General features: G+C 50.2%; 1 protein-coding gene across 5 annotated transcripts in view; it reads left to right on the forward strand.

The window, feature by feature from the left end:
* The window catches only part of selenoj (selenoprotein J), a 65,068-nt gene that overhangs the window by 18,157 nt on the left and 25,686 nt on the right, over positions 1-21,225 (forward strand). The window contains exons 1-5 of one of the 5 annotated variants that reach the window (XM_070891682.1): positions 1,331-1,385; positions 10,235-10,310; positions 13,051-13,230; positions 19,888-20,075; positions 20,842-20,971. In XM_070891682.1, coding sequence (XP_070747783.1) covers positions 1,350-1,385; positions 10,235-10,310; positions 13,051-13,230; positions 19,888-20,075; positions 20,842-20,971 — 610 coding nt within the window. In that variant the 5' untranslated portion in view covers positions 1,331-1,349. Of the gene's footprint in view, positions 1-1,330; positions 1,386-1,664; positions 1,686-9,786; positions 9,870-9,966; positions 10,311-13,050; positions 13,231-19,887; positions 20,076-20,841; positions 20,972-21,225 lie in introns of those variants that run through there. The other 4 variants (XM_070891684.1, XM_070891683.1, XM_070891680.1 and 1 more) reach the window with 4 other exon arrangements.

Consider the following 21,225-nt stretch of genomic DNA (forward strand, 5'->3'; position numbering starts at 1 on the left):
TAAAATCACCCAGGAGGATCAATTTGTTGCCCGTGGGGATATGGGACAAGGATGTCTCGAGGTTGGAATTAAAAACCCTCTTTAGCCTCCTCCGTTGCATCGAGTGTGGGGGCGTACGCACTGATGACTGTGACACATTGGTTCCGAGATAGGGTGATACGGAGAGTCATGAGGCGTTCGTTAACCCCACAGGGGGAGTCTTTGAGGAAGTCAACCAGCTCATTCTTGATGGCAAAGCCGACTCTATGAAGGTGGCGTTCTGCCTCTGGTTTCCCTTTCCAGAAGAAGGTGTAACCTCCACCATGTTCCTTGAGCTGGCCTTCCCCTGCCCGTCGGGTCTAGCTTAGAGCGGCGATGTCAATGTCAAAATGTCTGAGTTCCCGTGCAACTATGGCAATGCAGCGTTCCGGCCTGTTGGAATTGTCCATAGTGGGTCCTGACGTTCCAGGTCAGGAACTTCATGTTAAAGGAGTGGAAGATGCCTGTGCATGAGTTCTTTTAACATGGGCTGGCCACTGCACACCATCAACCACACGGGCTTAGCTGGACAAGGTCTTGGTCCAGTCCCAAGGGGGTCCAAGACACCTGGAGACCAGGCACAGCTCGATAAGCCTAATTGCCTACGGCGAGATGTTGGCCGCAGGCTCGGCACCATTGATGGTAGATGGCCCGAGGCCCGGTTGGGGGGCAGGCATTAGGAAGGTCACTTCCAAAGTTATTTTGATTGCATGGGGAACCGGGCCTGGCCTGGCACCGCCCGGGACACACAGCAGGGCCCCGAGCCCGGGACACACACACCAAGGAGAGTGAGGGTAGCAGTCCCGACTGGCTTGGTGTCGCTTGTTGCCAAAAAACCCACGGAGCCGCCTTTGGCCTGGCGTGCTCGCCCGACAGATCTGTGTGGGCCCTACGCCGGCCCGTTTCTGTCCCGGGCCGAAGAGACCCCTGCACCGGCCCGTTTCTGTCCCGGGCCGAAGAGACCCCTGCACCGGCCCGTTTCTACCTCGGCCCGGGGGAACCCCTGCACCTTAAATTTTTAATCGACTTTTAATTCTTTTTAAAAAAAAACTTTTAATCAATCTTAACTTTTAAACAATTGGGGAAACTTTTATAACCTATTATTGATCTACATCTTAGACTTTTTAACAACTCTTAGAAACTTTTTAAACAAATTGGGAATTTTCATCAACTTTTAACTTTTAAAATAGGCTGAAGTAGGGACAAACTAGCTAGCTAGCTCTGCAGTAGTTTTCTAAATAGCCGATTAGTTAAACCTAGTTAAAACCGGTTCTTTGAACAGCTGACCAGTGGTGATTCATCTGAGCCACAAGCAGTTTAAAAACCGAGGAATGGTGCTGCAGCTCGGAGTGAGAAAACAGAGTTTGGTAAGTGGGAGGGTTCGGTGAAGTGGAGGCAGGAGGTGTTGCTTTGCCTTGTTTTTCATAACTTTTCCCGCAGAGCTGCGGTGTACCTGAGTGGGAGCAGACCGAGGCCCGAGAGTGGGAATAAAGGCCACAGCATGCGGCCAGTGTGAGCTCCTGGACTAGTTTCCATTGCCTGGTTGGGTCAGAGAGGAATTTTCCCAGATTTTTTCCCCAATTGGCCTGGGTTTTTATCTGTTTTTTTGTCTCTCTCGGGGATCGCATGGCTCCGGGTGGGGAGAACTCTGCTGTGTGACATCACAGGTAAGGCAGGTAAGTGATTGATTGTGGGCTAAGTTTTTCTTTTAAATTACCATATGGCATATATCTAAATTCTAAAATCTCACCTTTATTTGTTTAACTAATTTAATAAATTATATAAGGTAAATACTTTGATTAACACTCAACTAATTAATTAAATAAAATAATGGGAAAACAGGAGATGTGTTGCTGCTGCAATATGTGGGAGCTTCTGGACGTTTTGGTCCAGGGCGACAACATCTGCGGTAAGTGTCTGCGGCTCGATGAACTTTGGCTCCGAGTTGAGGAGCTCGAGTCCAAGCTGCAGACATTGTGAGACTTCAGGGAGGGAGAAAGTTACCTGGACCTTTTGCTCCAGGAGGCAGCCACACCCTCTAGATTAAATACTTTAGAATTGACACGTGGTCAGGGACAGGAGGATGTGACTGTGAGTGAGGCAGATACGGGGATCCAGGAGGTAGTATTGCAGGAGCCTCAGTCCCTGCACTTGTCCAATAGATTTGAGGTTCTTGCAACCCTTGAGGACAAGTGTGCAGACTGCGGAGTGGACGAGCAGACTGACCAAGGCACCGTGGTGCAGAAAGTCATTCAAGTGAGGGGAGTAAAGAGGCAGGTGGTTGTAGCAGGGGACAGTATAGTTAGGGGGAGAGATAGGGTTCTCTGCAGCTGAGACAATAGGTCCTGAAGGCTGCGTTGCCTACCCAGTGCCAGGGTAAAGGACATCTCCTCCGGGCTGGAGAAGAACTTGGAGTGGGAGGATCCAGTTGTCCTGGTACACGTCGGTACCAATGACATAGGTAGGACTAAGAAAGAGGTTCTGCTGAGAGTTTGAACAGCTAGGGACTAAAGTGAAAAGCAGAACCACAAAGGTAATAATCTCTGCATTATTACCTGAGCCATGAGCAAATTGGCATCGGGTCAATAGAATCAGGGAGATGAATGCGTGGCTCAGAGGTTGGTGTGGCAGAAGTGGGTTTCGATTTGTGGGGCACTGGCACCAATAGTCGGGAAAGAGATGGGGATGGACTACACCTGAACTATGCTGGGACCCGTGTTCTAGCGAACCGAATAACTAGGGAGGTAGACTGGGCTTTAAACTAAATAAGTGGGGGCGGGGGGGGGGAGGGGACGGTCGCACTGGAAATAAATCTAGAATGCTAAAGAGAAAAGAAAAGGAAGCAATGCAGGAACGTGATTGTGGTAAGGATAACCAGATTATGTCAGGAAGGGACAGAGCACACAAACACAAGAGTGCACTAACAAATAGGGTGCAGGTAAGAAAAAGTAGCGATAAGACAAATAGGGCTATAGTACAAAATAATGTTAAGATGTCTAATAATGTTAAAAAGACAAATCTGAATGCACGAAGCATCTGTAATAAGGTAGACGAATTAACAACACAAATAGATGTAAACAGATATGATATAGTTGCAATTACGGAGACATGGTTGCAGGGTGACCAGGGTTGGGAACTGAATATCCAACGATATTCGATATTTAGGAAGGACAAGCAAAAGGGAAGAGGGGATGGTGTGGTGTTGTTAGTAAAAGATCAAATCAGAGCAATAGTGAGAAAGGATATTGGCTCAGAAAATCAAGATGTAGAATCAGTCTGGGTGGAGCTAAGGAGCACCAAGGGGCAGAAAACATTGGTGGGAGTTGTCTATGGGCCTTCAAACAGTAGTGATAGTGTAGGGGATGACAGGAAATTAGAGATGCATGTAGCAAGGGTACTACAGTAATCGTAGGTGACTTTAATCTATATATAGACTGGCCAAACCAAATTAGTAATAATACTGTGGCAGATGAATTCCTGGAGTGTGTACGAGATGTTTTTTTAGACCAGTATTGTCATGTATGTAACCACAATGTAACACCACTGTATTACTGTATACACTCAACCTAGATGCGCACCTTGACGACAAGGGGTGAACTTGTGGGAGACACTCCTTACCTGATCACACGCAGGGTCATCATCTTTGGAGTCCTGTGAATAAAGAGTTAAGGTCACAGAGTGACGATGTCCCCAGAAAGTGCCTCGTGTGGTTTCATGCTGTAGAGTAAGGGCTTTACAAGTATGTTGAGGAGCCTACTAGGGAACAGGCTATCCTAGATTGGGTATTGTGTAATGAGAAGTGGTTAATTAACAGTCTTGTTGTGAGGGGTCCTTTAGGGACGAGTGGCCAGAATATGATTGAGTTCTTCATTAAAATGGAAAGTGAAGTAGTCCAATCTGAAACTAGGGTCCTAACAAAGAAACATAGAAACATAGAAAATAGGTGCAGGAGTAGGCCATTCGGCCCTTCGAGCCTGCACTGCTATTCAATGAGTTCAAGGCTGAACATGCAACCTCAGTACCCCATTCCTGCTTTCTCGCCATACCCCTTGATCCCCCTAGTAGTAAGGACTACATTTAACTCCTTTTTGAATATATTTAGTGAATTGGCCTCAACAACTTTCTTTGGTAGAGAATTCCACAGGTTCACCACTCTCTGGGTGAAGAAGTTTCTCTTCATCTCGGTCCTAAAATGGCTTACCCCTTATCCTTAGACTGTGACCCCTGGTTCTGGACTTCCCCAACATTGGGAACATTCTTCCTGCATCTAACCTGTCTAAACCCGTCAGAATTTTAAACGTTTCTATGAGATCCCCTCTCATTCTTCTGAACTCCAGTGAATACAAGCCCAGTTGATCCAGTCTTTCTTGATATATCAGTCCCGCCATCCCGGGAATCAGTCTGGTGAACCTTTGCTGCACTCCCTCAATAGCAAGAATGTCCTTCCTCAAGTTAGGAGACCAAAACTATACACAATACTCCAGGTGTGGCCTCACCAAGGCCCTGTACAACTGTAGCAACACCTCCCTGTCCCTGTACTCAAATCCCCTTGCTATGAAGGCCAACATGCCATTTGCTTTCTTAACCGCCTGCTGTACCTGCATGCCAACCTTCAATGACTGATGTACCATGACACCCAGGTCACGTTGCACCTCCCCTTTTCTTAATCTGTCACCATTCAGATAATAGTCTGTCTCTCTATTTTTACCACCTAAAGTGGATAACCTCACATTTATCCACATTATACTTCATCTGCCATGCATTTGCCCACTCACCTAACCTATCCAAGTCACTCTGCAGCCTCATAGCATCCTCCTCGCAGCTCACACTGCCACCCAACTTAGTGTCATCCGCAAATTTGGAGATACTACATTTAATCCCCTCGTCCAAATCATTAATGTACAATGTAACAGCTGGGGCCCCAGCACAGAACCTTGTGGTACCCCACTAGTCACTGCCTGCCATTCTGAAAAGTACCCATTTACTCCTACTCTTTACTTCCTGTCTGACAACCAGTTCTCAATCCATGTCAGCACACTACCCCCAATCCCATGTGCTTTAACTTTGCACATTAATCTCTTGTATAGGACCTTGTCGAAAGCCTTCTGAAAGTCCAAATATACCACATCAACTGGTTCTCCCTTGTCCACTCTACGGAAACATCCTTAAAAAATTCAAGAAGATTTGTCAAGCATGATTTCCCTTTCACAAATCCATGCTGACTTGGACCTATCATGTCACCTCTTTCCAAATGCGCTGCTATGACATCCTTAATAATTGATTCCATCATTTTACCCACTACTGATGTCAGGCTGACCGGTCTATAATTCCCTGTTTTCTCTCTCCCTCCTTTTTTAAACAGTGGGGTTACATTGGCTACCCTCCACTCCATAGGAACTGATCCAGAGTCTATGGAATGTTGGAAAATGACTGTCAATGCATCCGCTATTTCCAAGGCCACCTCCTTAAGTACTCTGGGATGCAGTCCATCAGGCCCTGGGGATTTATCGGCCTTTAATCCCATCAATTTCCCCACACAATTTCCCGACTAATCAGGAATTCCCTTGGTTCCTCCTTCTCACTGGACCCTCTGACCCCTTTTATATCCGGAAGGTTGTTTGTGTCCTCCTTAAGTGAATACCGAACCAAAGTACTTGTTCAATTGGTCTGCCATTTCTTTGTTCCCCATTCTGACTTCCCCTGATTCTGACTGCAGGGGACCTACGTTTGTCTTTACTAACCTTTTTCTCTTTACATATCTATAGAAACTTTTGCAGTCCATCTTAATGTTCCCTGCAAGCTTCCTCTCGTACTATCAATCTAAACAAAGGAAACTACGAAGGTATGAGGAATGAATTGGCTACGATAGATTGGGAAGATTCATTAAAAGGCATGACGGTGGATAGGCAATGGCTAATATTTAAGGAACGAATGCATGAATTGCAACAGTTATACATTCCTTTCTGGCGTAAAAACACAAACGGAAAAGTGGCCCAACCATGGCTAACAAAAGAAATTAAGGATAGTATTAGATCCAAAGAGGAGTTATACAAAGTTGCCAGAAGAAGTAGCAAGCCTGAGGATTGGGAACAGTTTAGAATTCAGCAAAAAGGACCAAGAGATTGATTGAGAGGGGAAAAATAGAGTGAGAGTAAGCTTGCAGGGAACATAAAAACCAACTACAAAAGTTTCTACAAGTACGTAAAAAGAAAAAGATTAGTGAAGACAAATGTAGGTCCTTTACAGAGAGAAATGGGAGAATTTGTAATGGGGAACAAGGAAATGGCAGAATAATTAAATAAATACTTCGGTTCTGTCTTCGCGGAAGAGGACACAAATAACGTCCCAGAAATACTAGGGAACTAAGGGTCTCGTGAACAAGAGGAATTAAAGGAAATGATTATTAGTAAGAAAATAGTGCTGGAGAAACTAATGGGGCTGGGCAGATAAGTCCCCAGGGCCTGATGATCTGCATCCCAGAATACTAAAAGAGGTAGCCATGGAAATAGTAGATGCATTGGATGTCATCTTCCAAAATTCTGTAGATTATGGAACAGTTTCTGCAGATTGGAGGGAGGCAAATGTAACCCCACTATTTAAAAAAGGAGGGAGAGAGAAAACGGGGAACTACAGACCGGTTAGCCTAACATCAGTAATAGGGAAAATGCGAGAGTCTATTATAAAGGATGTGATAACGGCACACTTAGATAATATTAACGGGATTAAACAAAGTCAACATGGATTTATGAAAGGAAAATCGTGTTTGACAAACTAACTGGAGTTTTTTGAGGATGTAACTGATAGAATAGATAAGGGAGAACCAGTGGATGTAGTTTATTTGGATTTTCAGAAGGCCTTTGATAAAGTCCCACATGAGGTTAGTGTGTAAAATTAGAGCACATAGGATTGTAGGTAATGTATTGGCATGGATAAAATAGGTTAAACTGACAGGAAACAGAGAGTAGGAATAAACGGGTCTTTTTCGGGTTGGCGGGCAGTGACTAGTGGGGTACCACAGGGATCAGTGCTGGGGCCCCAGCTATTCACAATATATATAAATGATTTGGGTGAGGGAACCAAATGTAATATTTCCAAGTTTGCTGACGACACAAAACTAGGTGGGATTGTGAGTTGTGAGGAGGATGCAATGACGCTGCAAGGCGATTTAGATAGGTTGAGTGAGTGGGCAAACACATGGCAGGTGCAGTATAACGTGGATAAATGTGAAGTTATCCACTTTGGTAGGATAAACATAAGGACAAAGCAGTTAGCAAGACAAATGGTATGTTGGCCTTCATTGCAAGAGGATTTAAGTACAGAAACAAGGATGTCTTACTCCAGTTATACAGGGCCTTGGTGAGACCGCACCTGGAGTATTGTGTGCAGATTTGGTCTCCTTACCTAAGAAAAGATATACTTGCCATAGAGGGAGTGCAGCGAAGGTTCACCAGACTGATTCCTGGGATGGCAGGACTGTCATATGAGGAGAGATTGGGTCGACTAGGCTCGTATTCACTAGAGTTTAGAAGAATGAGAGGGGATCTCATTTGAAACGTATAAAATTCTGACTGGGTTGTACAGACTGGATGCGGGGAGCATGTTTCCCCTGGCTGGGAAGTCTAGAACAAGGGGTCACAGTCTCAGGATACGGGGTAGGAAATTTCGGAGCGAGATGAGGAGAAATGTTTTCACTCAGAGGGTGGTGAACCTGTGGAATTCTCTACCACAGAAGGCTCTGGAGGCCAAGTCACTGAATATGTTTAATAGGGAGATAAATAGATTTCTAGACACAAAAGGCATCAAGGGGTATGGGGAAAAAGCGGGAATATGGTGTTGAGATAGAGGATCAGCCATGATCATATTGAATGGTGGTGCAGGTTCGAAGGGCCAAATGGCCTACTACTCCTCCTATTGTCTATTTTTCTAGAGTGTCAGCCTGGATTATGTACACACGTCTCTGAAGTGAGACTTGAACCTGTGACCTTCTGACAGAGGGGTCGTGATGCCCAGTGAACCACGGCTGACACCGAAAGGTGGGGGGGGGGCGGGGGTGAACGACGGCTAACACCGAAAGGTGGGGGGGGGGCAGGGTGAGTGCGGGGGTGAGGGAGGGCAGGGTGAGTGTGTTGTGGGGGGCAGGGAGAGTGTGAGGGGTGGGGGCAGGGTGAGTGCGGGGGTGAGGGGGGCAGGAGAAATGCGTTGGGAGGGGCAGTGTGAGGGGGGCAGGGTGAATGCGTTGGGGGGGTAGTGTGAGGGGGGCAGGGTGAGTGTGTTGTGGGGGGCAGGGAGAGTGTGAGGGGTGGGGGCAGGGTGAGTGCGGGGGTGAGGGGGGCAGGAGAAATGCGTTGGGAGGGGCAGTGTGAGGGGGGCAGGGTGAATGCGTTGGGGGGGTAGTGTGAGGGGGGCAGGGTGAGTGTGTTGTGGGGGGCAGGGAGAGTGTGAGGGGTGGGGGCAGGGTGAGTGCGGGGGTGAGGGGGGCAGGAGAAATGCGTTGGGAGGGGCAGTGTGAGGGGGGCAGGGTGAATGCTTTGGGGGGGCAGTGTGAGGGGGGCAGGGTGAGTGTGTTGTGGGGGGCAGGGAGAGTGTGAGGGGTGGGGGCAGGGTGAGTGCGGGGGTGAGGGGGGCAGGAGAAATGCGTTGGGGGGGGCAGGGTGAGTGCGGGAGGGGTGAAGGGTGAGTGCGGGGGGGGGCAGGGTGAGTGCGGAGGGGTGAAGGGTGAGTGCGGAGGGGTGAAGGGTGAGTGCGGGGGGCGGGGTGAGTGCAGAGGGGTGAAGGGTGAGTGCGGGGGGGGGGCAGGGTGAGTGCGGAGGGGTGAAGGGTGAGTGTGTGGGGGGGCAGGGTGAGTGCGGGGGGGGCGTAGGGTGAGTGTGTGGGGGGGGCAGGGAGAGTGTGAGGGGTGGGGGCAGGGTGAGTGCGGGGGTGAGGGGGGCAGGAGAAATGCGTTGGGAGGGGCAGTGTGAGGGAGGCAGGGTGAATGCGTTGGGGGGGCAGTGTGAGGGGGGGCAGGGTGAGTGCGGGGGGGGGCGCGCAGGCTGAATGCGGAGGGGTGAAGGGTGAGTGCGGGGGGCGGGGTGAGTGCGGAGGGGTGAAGGGTGAGTGCGGGGGGCGGGGTGAGTGCAGAGGGGTGAAGGGTGAGTGCGAGGGGGGGGGACAGGGTGAGTGCGGAAGGGTGAGTGCGGAGGGGTGAAGGGTGAGTGCGGGGGGGACAGGGTGAGTGCGGAAGGGTGAGTGCGGAGGGGTGAAGGGTGAGTGCGGAGGGGTGAAGGGTGAGTGCGGGGGGCGGGGTGAGTGCGGGGGGCGGGGTGAGTGCAGAGGGGTGAAGGGTGAGTGCGAGGGGGGGGGACAGGGTGAGTGCGGAAGGGTGAGTGCGGAGGGGTGAAGGGTGAGTGTGTGGGGGGGCAGGGTGAGTGCGGAAGGGTGAGTGCGGAGGGGTGAAGGGTGAGTGCGGGGGGCGGGGTGAGTGCGGAGGGGTGAAGGGTGAGTGCGGGGGGGACAGGGTGAGTGCGGAAGGGTGAGTGCGGAGGGGTGAAGGGTGAGTGCGGAGGGGTGAAGGGTGAGTGCGGGGGGGGGGCAGGGTGAGTGCGGAGGGGTGAAGGGTGAGTGCGGGGGGGGGGTGCAGGGTGAGTGCGGAGGGGTGAAGGGTGAGTGTGTGGGGGGGCAGGGTGAGTGCGGGGGGGCAGGGTGAGGTGGGGGGGAGGGGAGTGAAGGTGGAGCCGGAGGATGGGCAGGGACTCCGGGGGAGGGACAAGGACGAGGAAGGAGAATGCTCGGCGCCTGCACTGGCGGGGGAGGCCAGTGGGTGGCAGTGCTGCACTACCTGCTCCTCCGGCCTGTGACTGGAGCCTGCGAAGGTGGGCGGCTGGCGGGGGGTTAATGGAGGGAGCGAGAGGGGGGAATATAGGGGGAGGCAGGGGGCAGCAAGGGGGGAAACTAGACCGATGAGTGAGAACGGCTGCTCGGTTCGGAGGCTCAGTAAATTGTGTGGTGGAAACAGGAAGTTACAAACAGAAAGAGAGACAGAGACAGAGACTCAAACAGACACAGAGAGAGACAGAGGGAAGAGAGGGAGAGAGAGAGCGAGGGCGAGGGCGAGGGAGAGAGACAGAGACAGAGATGGACGGACAGAGAGAGAGTGAGATGGGCGGTCGGATGGAGCGAGGTGTGGGACAGGCAGTGTATGATTCTCTGTGTCCTGTCTCCCTGTGTGTGTGTGCAGGGTGTGCCTGTGACGATGATGGTGGAGCAGCGTGCGGTGGGAGCAGTGATCGGATCCCTGGTGGCAGACGCGGCAGGTGAGGGCGGATTAGCGCCGGGCTTCGCAAACTCTTTCGGCTGAAGGACCCCTTTTGAAATGGGTTAGATATCTCGGACCCCCCATCAAATTATAACTCTCATAATGTCAAAGTGCTGCACATCATCACAGGCAGTCCCTTGGAATCGAGGAAGACTTGCTTCCACTCTGAAAGTGAGTTCTCAGATGGCTGAACAGTCCAATACCAGAGCCACAGTCCCTATCACAGGTGGGACAGACAGTGGTTGAGGGAAGAGGTGGGTGGGACTGGTTTGCCGCACGCTCCTTCCGTTGTATGCTCTCGGCGATGAGACTCGAGGTGCTCAGCGCCCTCCCAGATGCACTTCCTCCACTTAGGGCGGTCTTTGGCCAGGGACTCCCAGGTGTCAGTGGGGATGTTACACTTTATCAGGGAGGCTTTGAGGGTGTCCCTGTAACGTTTCCCACCTAGAGCTCGCTTGCCGTGTAGGAGTTAACATAGAAACATAGAAAATATGTGCAGGAGTAGGCCATTCGGCCCTTCGAGCCTGCATCACCATTCAATAAGATCATGGCTGATCATTCCCTCAGTACCCCTTTCCTGCTTTCTCTCCATACTCCTTGATCCCTTTAACCATGAGGGCCAAATTTAATTCTCTCTTGAATATATATCCAAGTAGAGCGCTTGCTTTGGGAGTCTTGTGTCAGGCATGTGAACAATGTTGCCTGCCCAGAGGAGCTAGTCGAGTGTGGTCAGTGCTTTGATGCTGGGGATGTTGGCCTGGGCGAGAACACTGATGCCGCACAACATCAAAATCCACGGCGCAGCCCTGGACAACATGGACCACTTTCCATACCTGGGAGCTTATCAGCAAGGGCAGACATCAACGACATCAACCTTCAGCCGCCTGAGGAAAAGAGTGTTTGAAGACCAGGCCCTCAAATCTACCACCAAGCTCATGGTCTACAGGGCTGTAGTATCCTCCTGTATGGCTCATAGACGTGGACCATATGCAGCAGACAGCTCAAATCGCTGGAGAAATACCACCAGCGCTGTCTCCGCAAGATCCTGCAAATCCCCTGGGAGGACAGACGCACAAACATCAGTGTCCTCGTCCAGGCCAACATCCCCAGCATTGAAGCACTGACCACACTTGACCAGTGCTGTACATGAGCAGATATTTACTGCCAGATCTGTGAGATGGGTGTGCCTGCGTCTCACACCAACCCTGGGCACTCTGTACCATCACACCGCCTGCACACGGGGCCTGTGTACAGGCTGGGCGATGTGGATACACGGGGCCCGTGTACAGGCTGGGCGATGGTGGTATACGGGGCCCGTGTACAGGCTTGGGCGATGGTGCACGGGGTCTGTGTACATGCTGGGCAATGCTGGATGCCACACTGTCCCACTGGCATGTCGTGTACCAGCCACACGGTGGGATTGTACGTGTGTGTATGTGAACAGGTTCGGGCCTGTGTTCGAAGGGCGCTGTGACCACGTGTCGGGAGCATGGCGCCTGGTCGCGGCGCCAGGCTCAGGAATCTGCTCGAGCGGCGGGGAGCACCGGGTGCAGAGTGCGTGAGAGAGCGGGGCCTCTGTCCGCAGGCAGGACCTGCCCCTGAGAATAATTCGCAAAATCTCAATTCCTATCTGTTTTATAAAGAGCAGCAGACCTGAAATTACCTCAGGTCACAGACTCTAGCTTGGGAACCACTGGATTAGTGGACACCAGGCCCTTTCTGTCTATCTCCCTCTCGCTCCCCCTCCCTCCCTCCCTCTCGCTCCCCCTCCCTCCCTCTCGCTCCCCCTCCCTCCCTCTCGCTCCCCCTCCCTCCCTCTCGCTCCCCCTCCCTCCCTCTCACTCCCCCCCCCCTCCCTCCCTCTCACTCTCCCTCCCTCCCTCTCACTCTCCCTCCCTCCCTCTCACTCTCCCTCCCTCCCTCTCACTCTCCCATCCCCTCTCTCTTTCCCCCTCCCTCTCCCTCTCGCTCCCCCTCATTCAATCTCACTCGCTCCCTCTCACTCTCCCATCCCCTCCTTCCTTCCCTCACTTTCCCCCTCCCTCCCTCTCTCTCCCTCCCTCTGCATCCCTCTCTCACTCCCTCACTCCTTCTCTCACTCTCCCTCTATCTGTCCCTTCCCCTCTCTCTTCCTCCTTCTCTCGGCCTGTATTCTCTGACGTTTAGAAGAATGAGAGGTGATCTTGAAACGGATTGACAGGGTAGATGCAGGGAGGATGTTTCCCCTGGGCTGGAGAGTCTAGAACCAGGGGTCACAGTCTCAGGATAAGGGGTCGGCCATTTAGGACTGAGATGAGGAGGAATTTCTTCACTCGGGGGGTGGTGAATTTTTGGAATTCTCAACCCCAAAGGGATGTGGAGGCTCAGTCGTTGAGTATATTCAAGGCTGAGATCGATAGATTTTTGGACTCTCGGGGAATTGAGGGATATGGGGATCGAGCGGGAAAGTGGAGTTGAGGTCGAAGATCAGCCGTGATCTTATTGAATGGTGGAGCAGGCTCGAGGGGCCAAATGGCCAACTCCTGCTCCTAATTCTTATGCTCTTTTGTACTGTCTGTCTTTCTCCATCTCTCTCTCTCTCTCTCTCTCGCTCTCTCGCTCTCTCCCCATCCGTGCGGCCTTGCGTTTCTCAATAATGAGAAAGTGAGATGTGTGTGACGGGGTGAGCTCAGGTTACAGTCTGTCCACCTCCCTCCCTCCCTCCCTCTCACTCTCACTCTCTCTCTCTCTCTCTCCAGGCCAGCCACTGCACTGGATCTATGATGTGAAGCGTTTGGACCAGATCCTGAAGGGTCGCGAGGACACTCCAGAGTTTGTGGATCCCAGCCATTGCCCGTACTACCACCAGGCCACGGGAGCCCAGAGCGGCTATGGGGATCAGACACTCGCCTTGCTCAAGTCCCTGGTAGCAGGGAAAGGTGAGCAAAACATTTCAGGAGGATGACCTATGGGAGGGTGTACAAGTGTCGGGAGAAGCCGTGTGCTGCCGTTTAGCCCAGTTGCTGGCCCAACGTGTGAGGACAGAGATTCTCCGAGAGGGAAATATTCATCATGCCCAACAAACCCGTACTTTTCGCATAGATCAAACCCCACCCCGACCCTCTCCCCATAACCCCCAACCCCACCCACCCACCCTTTCCCCAACCCCACCCACCTTCTCCCCAAATCCACTATTCCCACCTACCTTCTCCCCAAATCCCCCAATCCCACCCAGCTTCTTCCCAAATCCCCCAATCCCACCCACCCACCTTCTCCCCAAATCCCCCAACCCAACCCACCCACCCTCTCGCCAAATCCCCCAATCCCACCCACCCACCTACTCACCATATCTCCCAACTCCACCCTCCTCCTCCCCATATCCCCCAACCCCACCTCTGGCATAGGAACATGAGGAAGCCATTAAGCCACTAGAACTTGTTGGGTCATTCAATGTGATTATGCCTGAACTGTATCTCAACTCTACTGACCCGCATTGGCTCCGTAGCTCTGTGTCGGCCAGCACAGAAGGAGGCCATTCGGCCCATCGTGTCCGTGCTGGCCGACACAGAGCTACCCAGCCTAATCCCACTTTCCAGCTCTGGATCCATAGCCCTGTTGGTTACGGCACTTCAAGTGCACATCCAAGTACTTTTTAAATGTGGTGAGTGTTTTTGCCTCTATCACCCTTTCAGGAAGTGAGTTCCAGACCCCCACCACCCTGTGGGTGAAGACATTTCCCCTCAAATCCCCTCTAACCCTCCGACCAATTACTTTAAATCTATGCCCCCTGGTTATTGACCCCTCTGCTAAGTCCTTCCTATCCACGCTATCCAGGCCCCTCATAATTTTATACACCTCAATCAGGTCTCCCCTCAGCTTCCTCTGTTCCAAAGAAAACAACCCCAGCCTACACAACCTTTCCTCATCGCTAAAATTCTCCAGTCCAGGCAACATCCTCATAAATCTCCTCTGTACCCTCTCTAGCACATCACATCCTTCCTGTATTGTGGTGACCAGAACTGCACGCAGTACTCCAGCTGTGGCCTAACCAGTGTTTTATACAGTTCTAGCATAACCTCCCTGCTCTTGTAATCTATGCCTTGGCTATTAAAGGAAAGTATTCCGTATGCCTTTTTAACCACCTTATCCACCTGGCCTGCTACCTTCAGGGATCTGTGGACCTGCACTCCAAGGTCCCTTTGTTCTTCTACACTTCTCAGTGTCCGACCATTTAATGTGTATTCCCTTTCCTTGTTAGCCCTCCCCAAATGCATTAGCTCACACTTCTCCAGATATATTCCATTTACCACTGTTCTGCCCACCTGACCAGTACATCGATATCTTCCTGCAGTCTACAGCTTTCTTCTTCATTAACAACCATACAGCCAATTTTCGTATAATCGGCAAACTTATTAATCATACCCCATACATTCAAGTCTAAATCATTGATATAAACCACAAAAAGCAAGGGACCCAGTACTGAGCCCTGCGGAACCCCACTGGAAACAGCCTTCCAGTCACAAAAACACCCATCAACCATTACCCTTTGCTTCCTGCCTCTGAACCAATTTTGGATCCAACTTGCCACTTTGCCCTGGATCCCATGAGCTTTTACTTTCATGGCCAGTCTGCCATGTGGGACCTTATCAAAAGCCTTGCTAAAATCCATATACACTACATCATTCACACTGCCCTCATCGACCCTCCTGGTTACCTCCGCTTGATAGAAACATAGAAATTTACAGCACAGAAGGAGGCCATTCCGGCCCATCGTGTCTGCCCCGGCCGACAAAGAGCCACACGGCCCTCGGTCAGCAGCCCTGAAGGTTACATATAAACCCATGAACAATGACGGAAAGGTAAAAAGCACCCAGCCCAACCAGTCCGCCTCACACAACTGCGACACCCCTTACACTAAAAAAATTCTACACTCCACCCCAACCGGAGCCATGTGATCTCCTGGGAGAGGCAAAAACCAGATAAAAACCCAGGCCAATTTAGGGAGAAAAAAATCTGGGAAAATTCCTCTCCGACCCATCCAGGCGATCGAAAATAGTCCAGGAGATCACTCTGGCCGTATTCTATTCCCTGCAGTACTTGCCATCGTATCTGCGCCGTCCAACAAAAGGTCATCCAGTCTAATCCCAATTACTAGCTCTAGATCTGTAACCCTGCAGGTTACTGCACTTTAAGTGCCCATCCAACCATCTCTTAAAAGTGGTGAGGGTTTCTGCATCCACCACCCTTCCAGGCAGCGAGTTCCAGATCCCCACAGCCCTCTGCGTAAAGAAGCCCCTCCTCAAATCCCCTCTAAACCTTCCACCAACCACCTTAAAACTATGCCCCCTCGTAATAGACCCCATCTCCAATGGAAATAGACCCTTACTATCCACTATGTCCAGGACCCTCAATATTTTGTACACCTCTTCTCAACCTCCTGTGTTCCAATGAGAACAAACCCAGCCTATCCAATCTGTCCTCATAACTAGGATTCTCCATTACAGGCAGCATCCTAGTAAATCTCCTCTGCACCGTCTCTGGTGCAATCACATCCTTCCTATAATACGGTAACCAGAACTGCACGCAGTACTCCAGCTGTGGCCTAACCAAAGTATTATACAATTTAAGCATAACCTCCCTGCTCTTGTATTCTATACCTCGGCTATTAAAGGCAAGCATTCCGTATGCCTTTTTAACCACCTTATCTACCTGGCCTGCTACTTTCAGGGATCTGTGGACAAACACTCCAAGGTCCCTTTGTTCATCTACACTATTAAGTGGCCTACCGCTTAATGTGTATACCCTTTCCTTATTAGCCCTCCCAAAGTGCATTACCTCACACTTCTCTGAATTAAATTCCATTTGCCACTGCTTTGCCCACCTGACCAGTAGATTGATATCCTCTTCATTATCAACCACACAGCCAATTTTTGTGCCGTCTGCATACTCCCTATATTCAAATCTAAATCGTTGATCTATACCACAAAAAGTAAGGGACCCAGTACTGAGCCCTGCAGAACCCCACTGGAAACAGCCTTCCAGTCACAAAAACACCCATCAACCATTACCCTTTGCTTCCTACCTCTGAGCCAATTTTGGATCCAACTTGCCACTTTGCCCTGTATCCCATGGGCTTTAACCTTCATGACCAGTCTACCATGTGGGACTTTATCAAAAGCCTTGCTAAAGTCCATATATACCACATTGTACACACTACCCTCATCGACCCTCTTGGTTACCTCCTCAAAAAATTCAATCAGGTTAGTCAGACATGATCTTCCCTTAACAAATCTGTGCTGACTGTCCCTAATTAATCCTTGCCTTTCCAAGTGCAGACTTCTCCTGTCTTTCAGGATTTTTTCCAATAATTTTCCCACCACTGAGGCTAGGCTGACAGGCCTGTAATTACTCGGTCTATCCCTTTCTCCCTTCTTAAACAAGGGTACTACATTAGCAGTCCTCCAATCCTCCGGTACCATGCACAGATCCAAAGAGGACTGGAAAATGATGGCCAAGGCCTCTGCTATTTCCTCTTTTACCTCGCTCAGCAACCTGGGATGCATTTCATCCTGGGATGCATTTCACCTGGAATATTGTGTTCAGTTTTGGTCTCCTAATCTGACGTTCTTGCTTTGAGGGAGTGCAGCGAAGGTTCACCAGACTGATTCCCAGGATGGCAGGACTGACATATGAGGAGCGACTGGATCAACTGGGCCTGTATTCACTGGCGTTTAGAAGGATGAGAGGGGATTTCATAAAAACATATAAAATTCTGACGGGACGGGACAGGTTAGATGCAGCAAGAATGTTCCCGATGTTGGGGAAGTCCAGAACCAGGGGACATTGTCTAAGGATAAGGGGTAAGCCATTTAGGACTGTGATGAGGAGAAACTTCTTCACTCAGAGTTGTTAACCTGTGGAATTCCCTGCCGCAGAGAGTTGTTGATGCCAGTTTATTGGATATATTCAAGAGGGAGTAAAATATGGCCCTTACGGCTAAAGGGATCAAGGGGTATGGTGAGAAAGCAGGAAAGGGGTACTGAGGTGAATGATCTGCCATGATCTTATTGAATGGTGGTGCAGGCTCGAAGGGCCGAATGGCCTACTCCTGCACCTATTTTCTATGTTTCTATGTTTCTGACTGGGCCTGGGGACTTATCCACTTTCAAACCCCTTAATACTTCATCTCACTATATTTATTTCATCCAGAATATCACACTCCTCTTTGATAGCAGTATCTGTATTGCCCCTTTCCTTTGTGAAAACAGATGCAAAGTATTCGTTAAGAACCCTACCAACATCTTCCGCCTCCACACAAAGATTACCCTCATGGTCTCTAATAGGCCCTACCCTTTCTTTATTTACCCTCTTACTCGTAATAGATTTATAGAACATTTTAGTCTTTATTACAAAGGGGATGGAGTATAAAAACAGGAAAGTTTTGCTATAGCTATATAAAGTATTGGTGAGGCCACACCTGGAGTACTGCGTGCAGTTTTGGTTTCCGTATTTATGAAAGGGTATACTTGCTTTGGAGGCAGTTCAGAGAAGGTTCACTAGGTTGATTCCGGGGATGAGGGGGTTGACTTTTGAGGAAACGTTGAGTAGGTTGGGCCTCTACTCATTGGAATTCAGAAGAATGAGAGGTGATCTTATTGAAACGTATAAGATTATGAGGGGGCTTGACAAGGTGGATGCAGAGAGGATGTTTCCACTGATAGGGGAGACTAGAACTAGGGGTCATAATCTTAGAATAAGGAGCCGCCCATTTAAAACTGAGATGAGGAGAAATTTCTTCTCTGAGGGTTGTAAATCTGTGGAATTCGTTGCCTCAGAGCTGTGGAAGCCGGGACATGGAATAAATTTAAGACAGAAATAGACAGTTTCTTAAACGACAAGGGGATAAGAGGTTATGGGGAGCGGGCAGGGAAGTGGAGCTGAGTCCATGATCAGATCAGCCATGATCTTATTGAATGGTGGAGGAGGCTCGAGAGGCCGTATGGCCTACTCCTGCTCCTATTTCTTATGTTCTTAGAGTTTTCCTTAATTTTATTGGCCAAGAATTTCTCGTGCTCTCTCTTAGCATTCCTAATATCCTTTTTAATTTTGCCTCTTAACTTTCTATATTCCTCTAAAGATTCTACAGTATTTAGCCGTTGGTATATGACATAAGCTTCCCTTTTTTACTTAATCCTCCCCTTGATGAAGCAGAAGTCCAGAGATTTCGGGGTCCATGTACACAGATCATTATAATGTAGCAGTCAGGTTCAAAAAATAATCAAAAACGCGTATGCAATGTTAGCCTTTATAACTAGAGGGTTAGAATATAACAGGGATGAAGTTTTGCTCCAGCTACCCAGAGCCCACATCTGGAGCACTGTGTACAGTCCTGGGCATCGAGTCTCAGGGAGATATACCAGCCTCAGAGAGGGAGCAGCACAGATTGACCCAAATGGTACCAGGGCTCCAAGGGTTAAATTATCAGGAGAAATGACAAACTAGGCTTGAGTTCCCTGGAATATAGAAGGCTAAGGGGTGATTTGATTGAGGTTTTTTACTGAATTGAAAGGGTAGATACAAAGAAACTTTTCCCACTGGTGGGGGAGTTTTGGAGAAGGAGACAGAACCTTACAATCAGAGTCAGGCCATTCAGGAGAGGAGTTAGGGAGCACTTCTTCACACACAGGGGAGGTGGGGGGAGAAATGTGGAATTCCCTCCCACAGAAAGCAATAGATGCTAGCTCAATTCATAATTTTAAATCTGAGATTGATGGATTTTTGCTAGCCAAAGGTATTCAGGGATATGAGTCAAGGCAGGTGGATGGAGTTAAGATACAGATCAACCATGATCTCATTGAATGGCAGAACAGGCTCGAGGGGCTGAATGGCTGCAGTGAGAGACAGGAGTGGAGGGGGAAATGGGGAACTGTACCCCAGTGAGAGACAGGAGAGGAGGGGAAATGGGGAATTGTACCCCAGTAAGAGACAGGAGAGGAGGGGAAATGGGGAATTGTACCCCAGTGAGAGACAGGAGAAGAGGGGAAATGGGGAACTGTACCCCAGTGAGAGACCGGAGAGATGGGGAAATGGGGAATTGTACCCCAGTGAGAGACAGGACTGGAGGGGGAAATGGGGAACTGTACCCCAGTGAGAGACAGGAGTGGAGGGGGAAATGGGGAACTGTACCCCAGTGAGAGACCGGAGAGATGGGGAAATGGGAAATTGTACCCCAGTGAGAGACAGGAGAAGAGGGGAAATGGGGAACTGGACCCCAGTGAGAGACCGGAGAGGAGGGGGAAATGGGGAACTGTACCCCAGTGAGAGACAGGAGAGGAGAGGGAAATGGGGAACTGTACCCCAGTGAGAGACAGGAGAGGAGGGGGAAATGGGGAACTGTACCCCAGTGAGAGACCGGAGAGGAGGGGGAAATGGGGAACTGTACCCCAGTGAGAGACCGGAGAGGAGGGGGAATGGGGAACTGGACCCCAATGAGAGACAGGAGAGGAGGGGGAAATGGGGAACTGTACCCCAGTGAGAGACAGAAGAAGAGGGGAAATGAGGAATAATTAGGTGATGCTGTGGTTTCCCTTGAGCAGGATTCGATGTCCAGCTGTACAGACAAGAATTGTACAAAACCTTTGGACCAAACACTGACTACGACCTCAAGGCGAGACCTACAGGACAGGACCAGTTACCAATAGGATACAGACATGCTTCTATCAAAGCCTTCCTGTCTGCGTATGAAGCAACCAAGGAGAAAACGGGACTCTCCCCGGATCCACAGGTAATGCAAAGTAACGGCCCCAGCCTGGTCCACTCCCATCCGATCTGGGTCGGTCAGTCCCATCAAAACATTACCCTAAACCAGGAGGGCCCCAGATAGAGGGTGAGCGCTGTCCCTGTGTATAATGGATGACCTTCGGATGTATAACCTCCCAGCGATCACCCGTGAAGAATGGTTGTCCGAGAGAGATAGCATTGACCCAGGTTGCTTTCTACTTGTGGCGGTGTCAGCATTTTATCGAGTCACAGTAGGAGGCCATTCAGCGGCTCTGTGACTGATCCAATCAGTCCCACTGCTGCCCTTTCCCACAGTCCGGTAAACATTTCCCTTAAATATTTATCCAATTTACTCTTACATCTGCTCCCACCGCCCTTTCAGGCAGCGCATTCCACAACAACTCACTGCGTAAATATATTTCCTCGTGTCTTCTCTGGCTGTTCTGCCGATTACCTTCAATCTGTGTCCCTCTGGTTACCGACCCTCCTGCCTCTGGAAACAGGTTCTCCTTATTTACTCTATCTAACCTTCATGATTTTGAACAGTCTATAAAATTTCCTGTTACCCAGAGTTCCTGCACAGGCACAAATATCTCAACAGGCCGCACAGGAGGCAATGCAGCTTATGGCGGACTTTGCTCTTAAACTGCTCTGTTTCGAGTCACCTGCAAACATTGAAATGCTGCCCTGTATACCCAGGTCCAGGTTATTAATATATATGAAACGGATGCTGTGAGTTGCCGCTTATTTGCCTTGCTCTCGGTTGGCAGATGGACGGTGTGGCGAAGATTGCCCCCCTGGTCGCCCTGTATGCCGGAGACCCCAGACTCCCACAGCTCGTGGAGGAGGCGGTTCGAGTCACACAGGACGACAATCTGGCGGTGAAGTGCAGCATCGCAGGTAGGACTCAGTCCTGGGCCGTCCCCGTGGTCTGTCACTCGCATTTCTTACACCAAACCAGGCAGGAGCTCCACACTGATCCTCGCTTCTGCTCTTCCCATTTAATGGGACTCTGATTGTCCGATATTCCCAGGCGCAAAAAGGCTGCCCGGCAATGATTAATCCCCAACATCCTCTGACTCCAATCCCCAGTCAGGTGGGGCTGGGGGATATGGGGAGTGGGTGGGGTTGGGGATATGGGGAGTGGGTGGGGT

The sequence above is a fragment of the Pristiophorus japonicus genome, chromosome 10 (genome assembly GCF_044704955.1).
Source record: "Pristiophorus japonicus isolate sPriJap1 chromosome 10, sPriJap1.hap1, whole genome shotgun sequence".
NCBI classification, from domain to species: Eukaryota; Metazoa; Chordata; class Chondrichthyes; family Pristiophoridae; genus Pristiophorus; species Pristiophorus japonicus.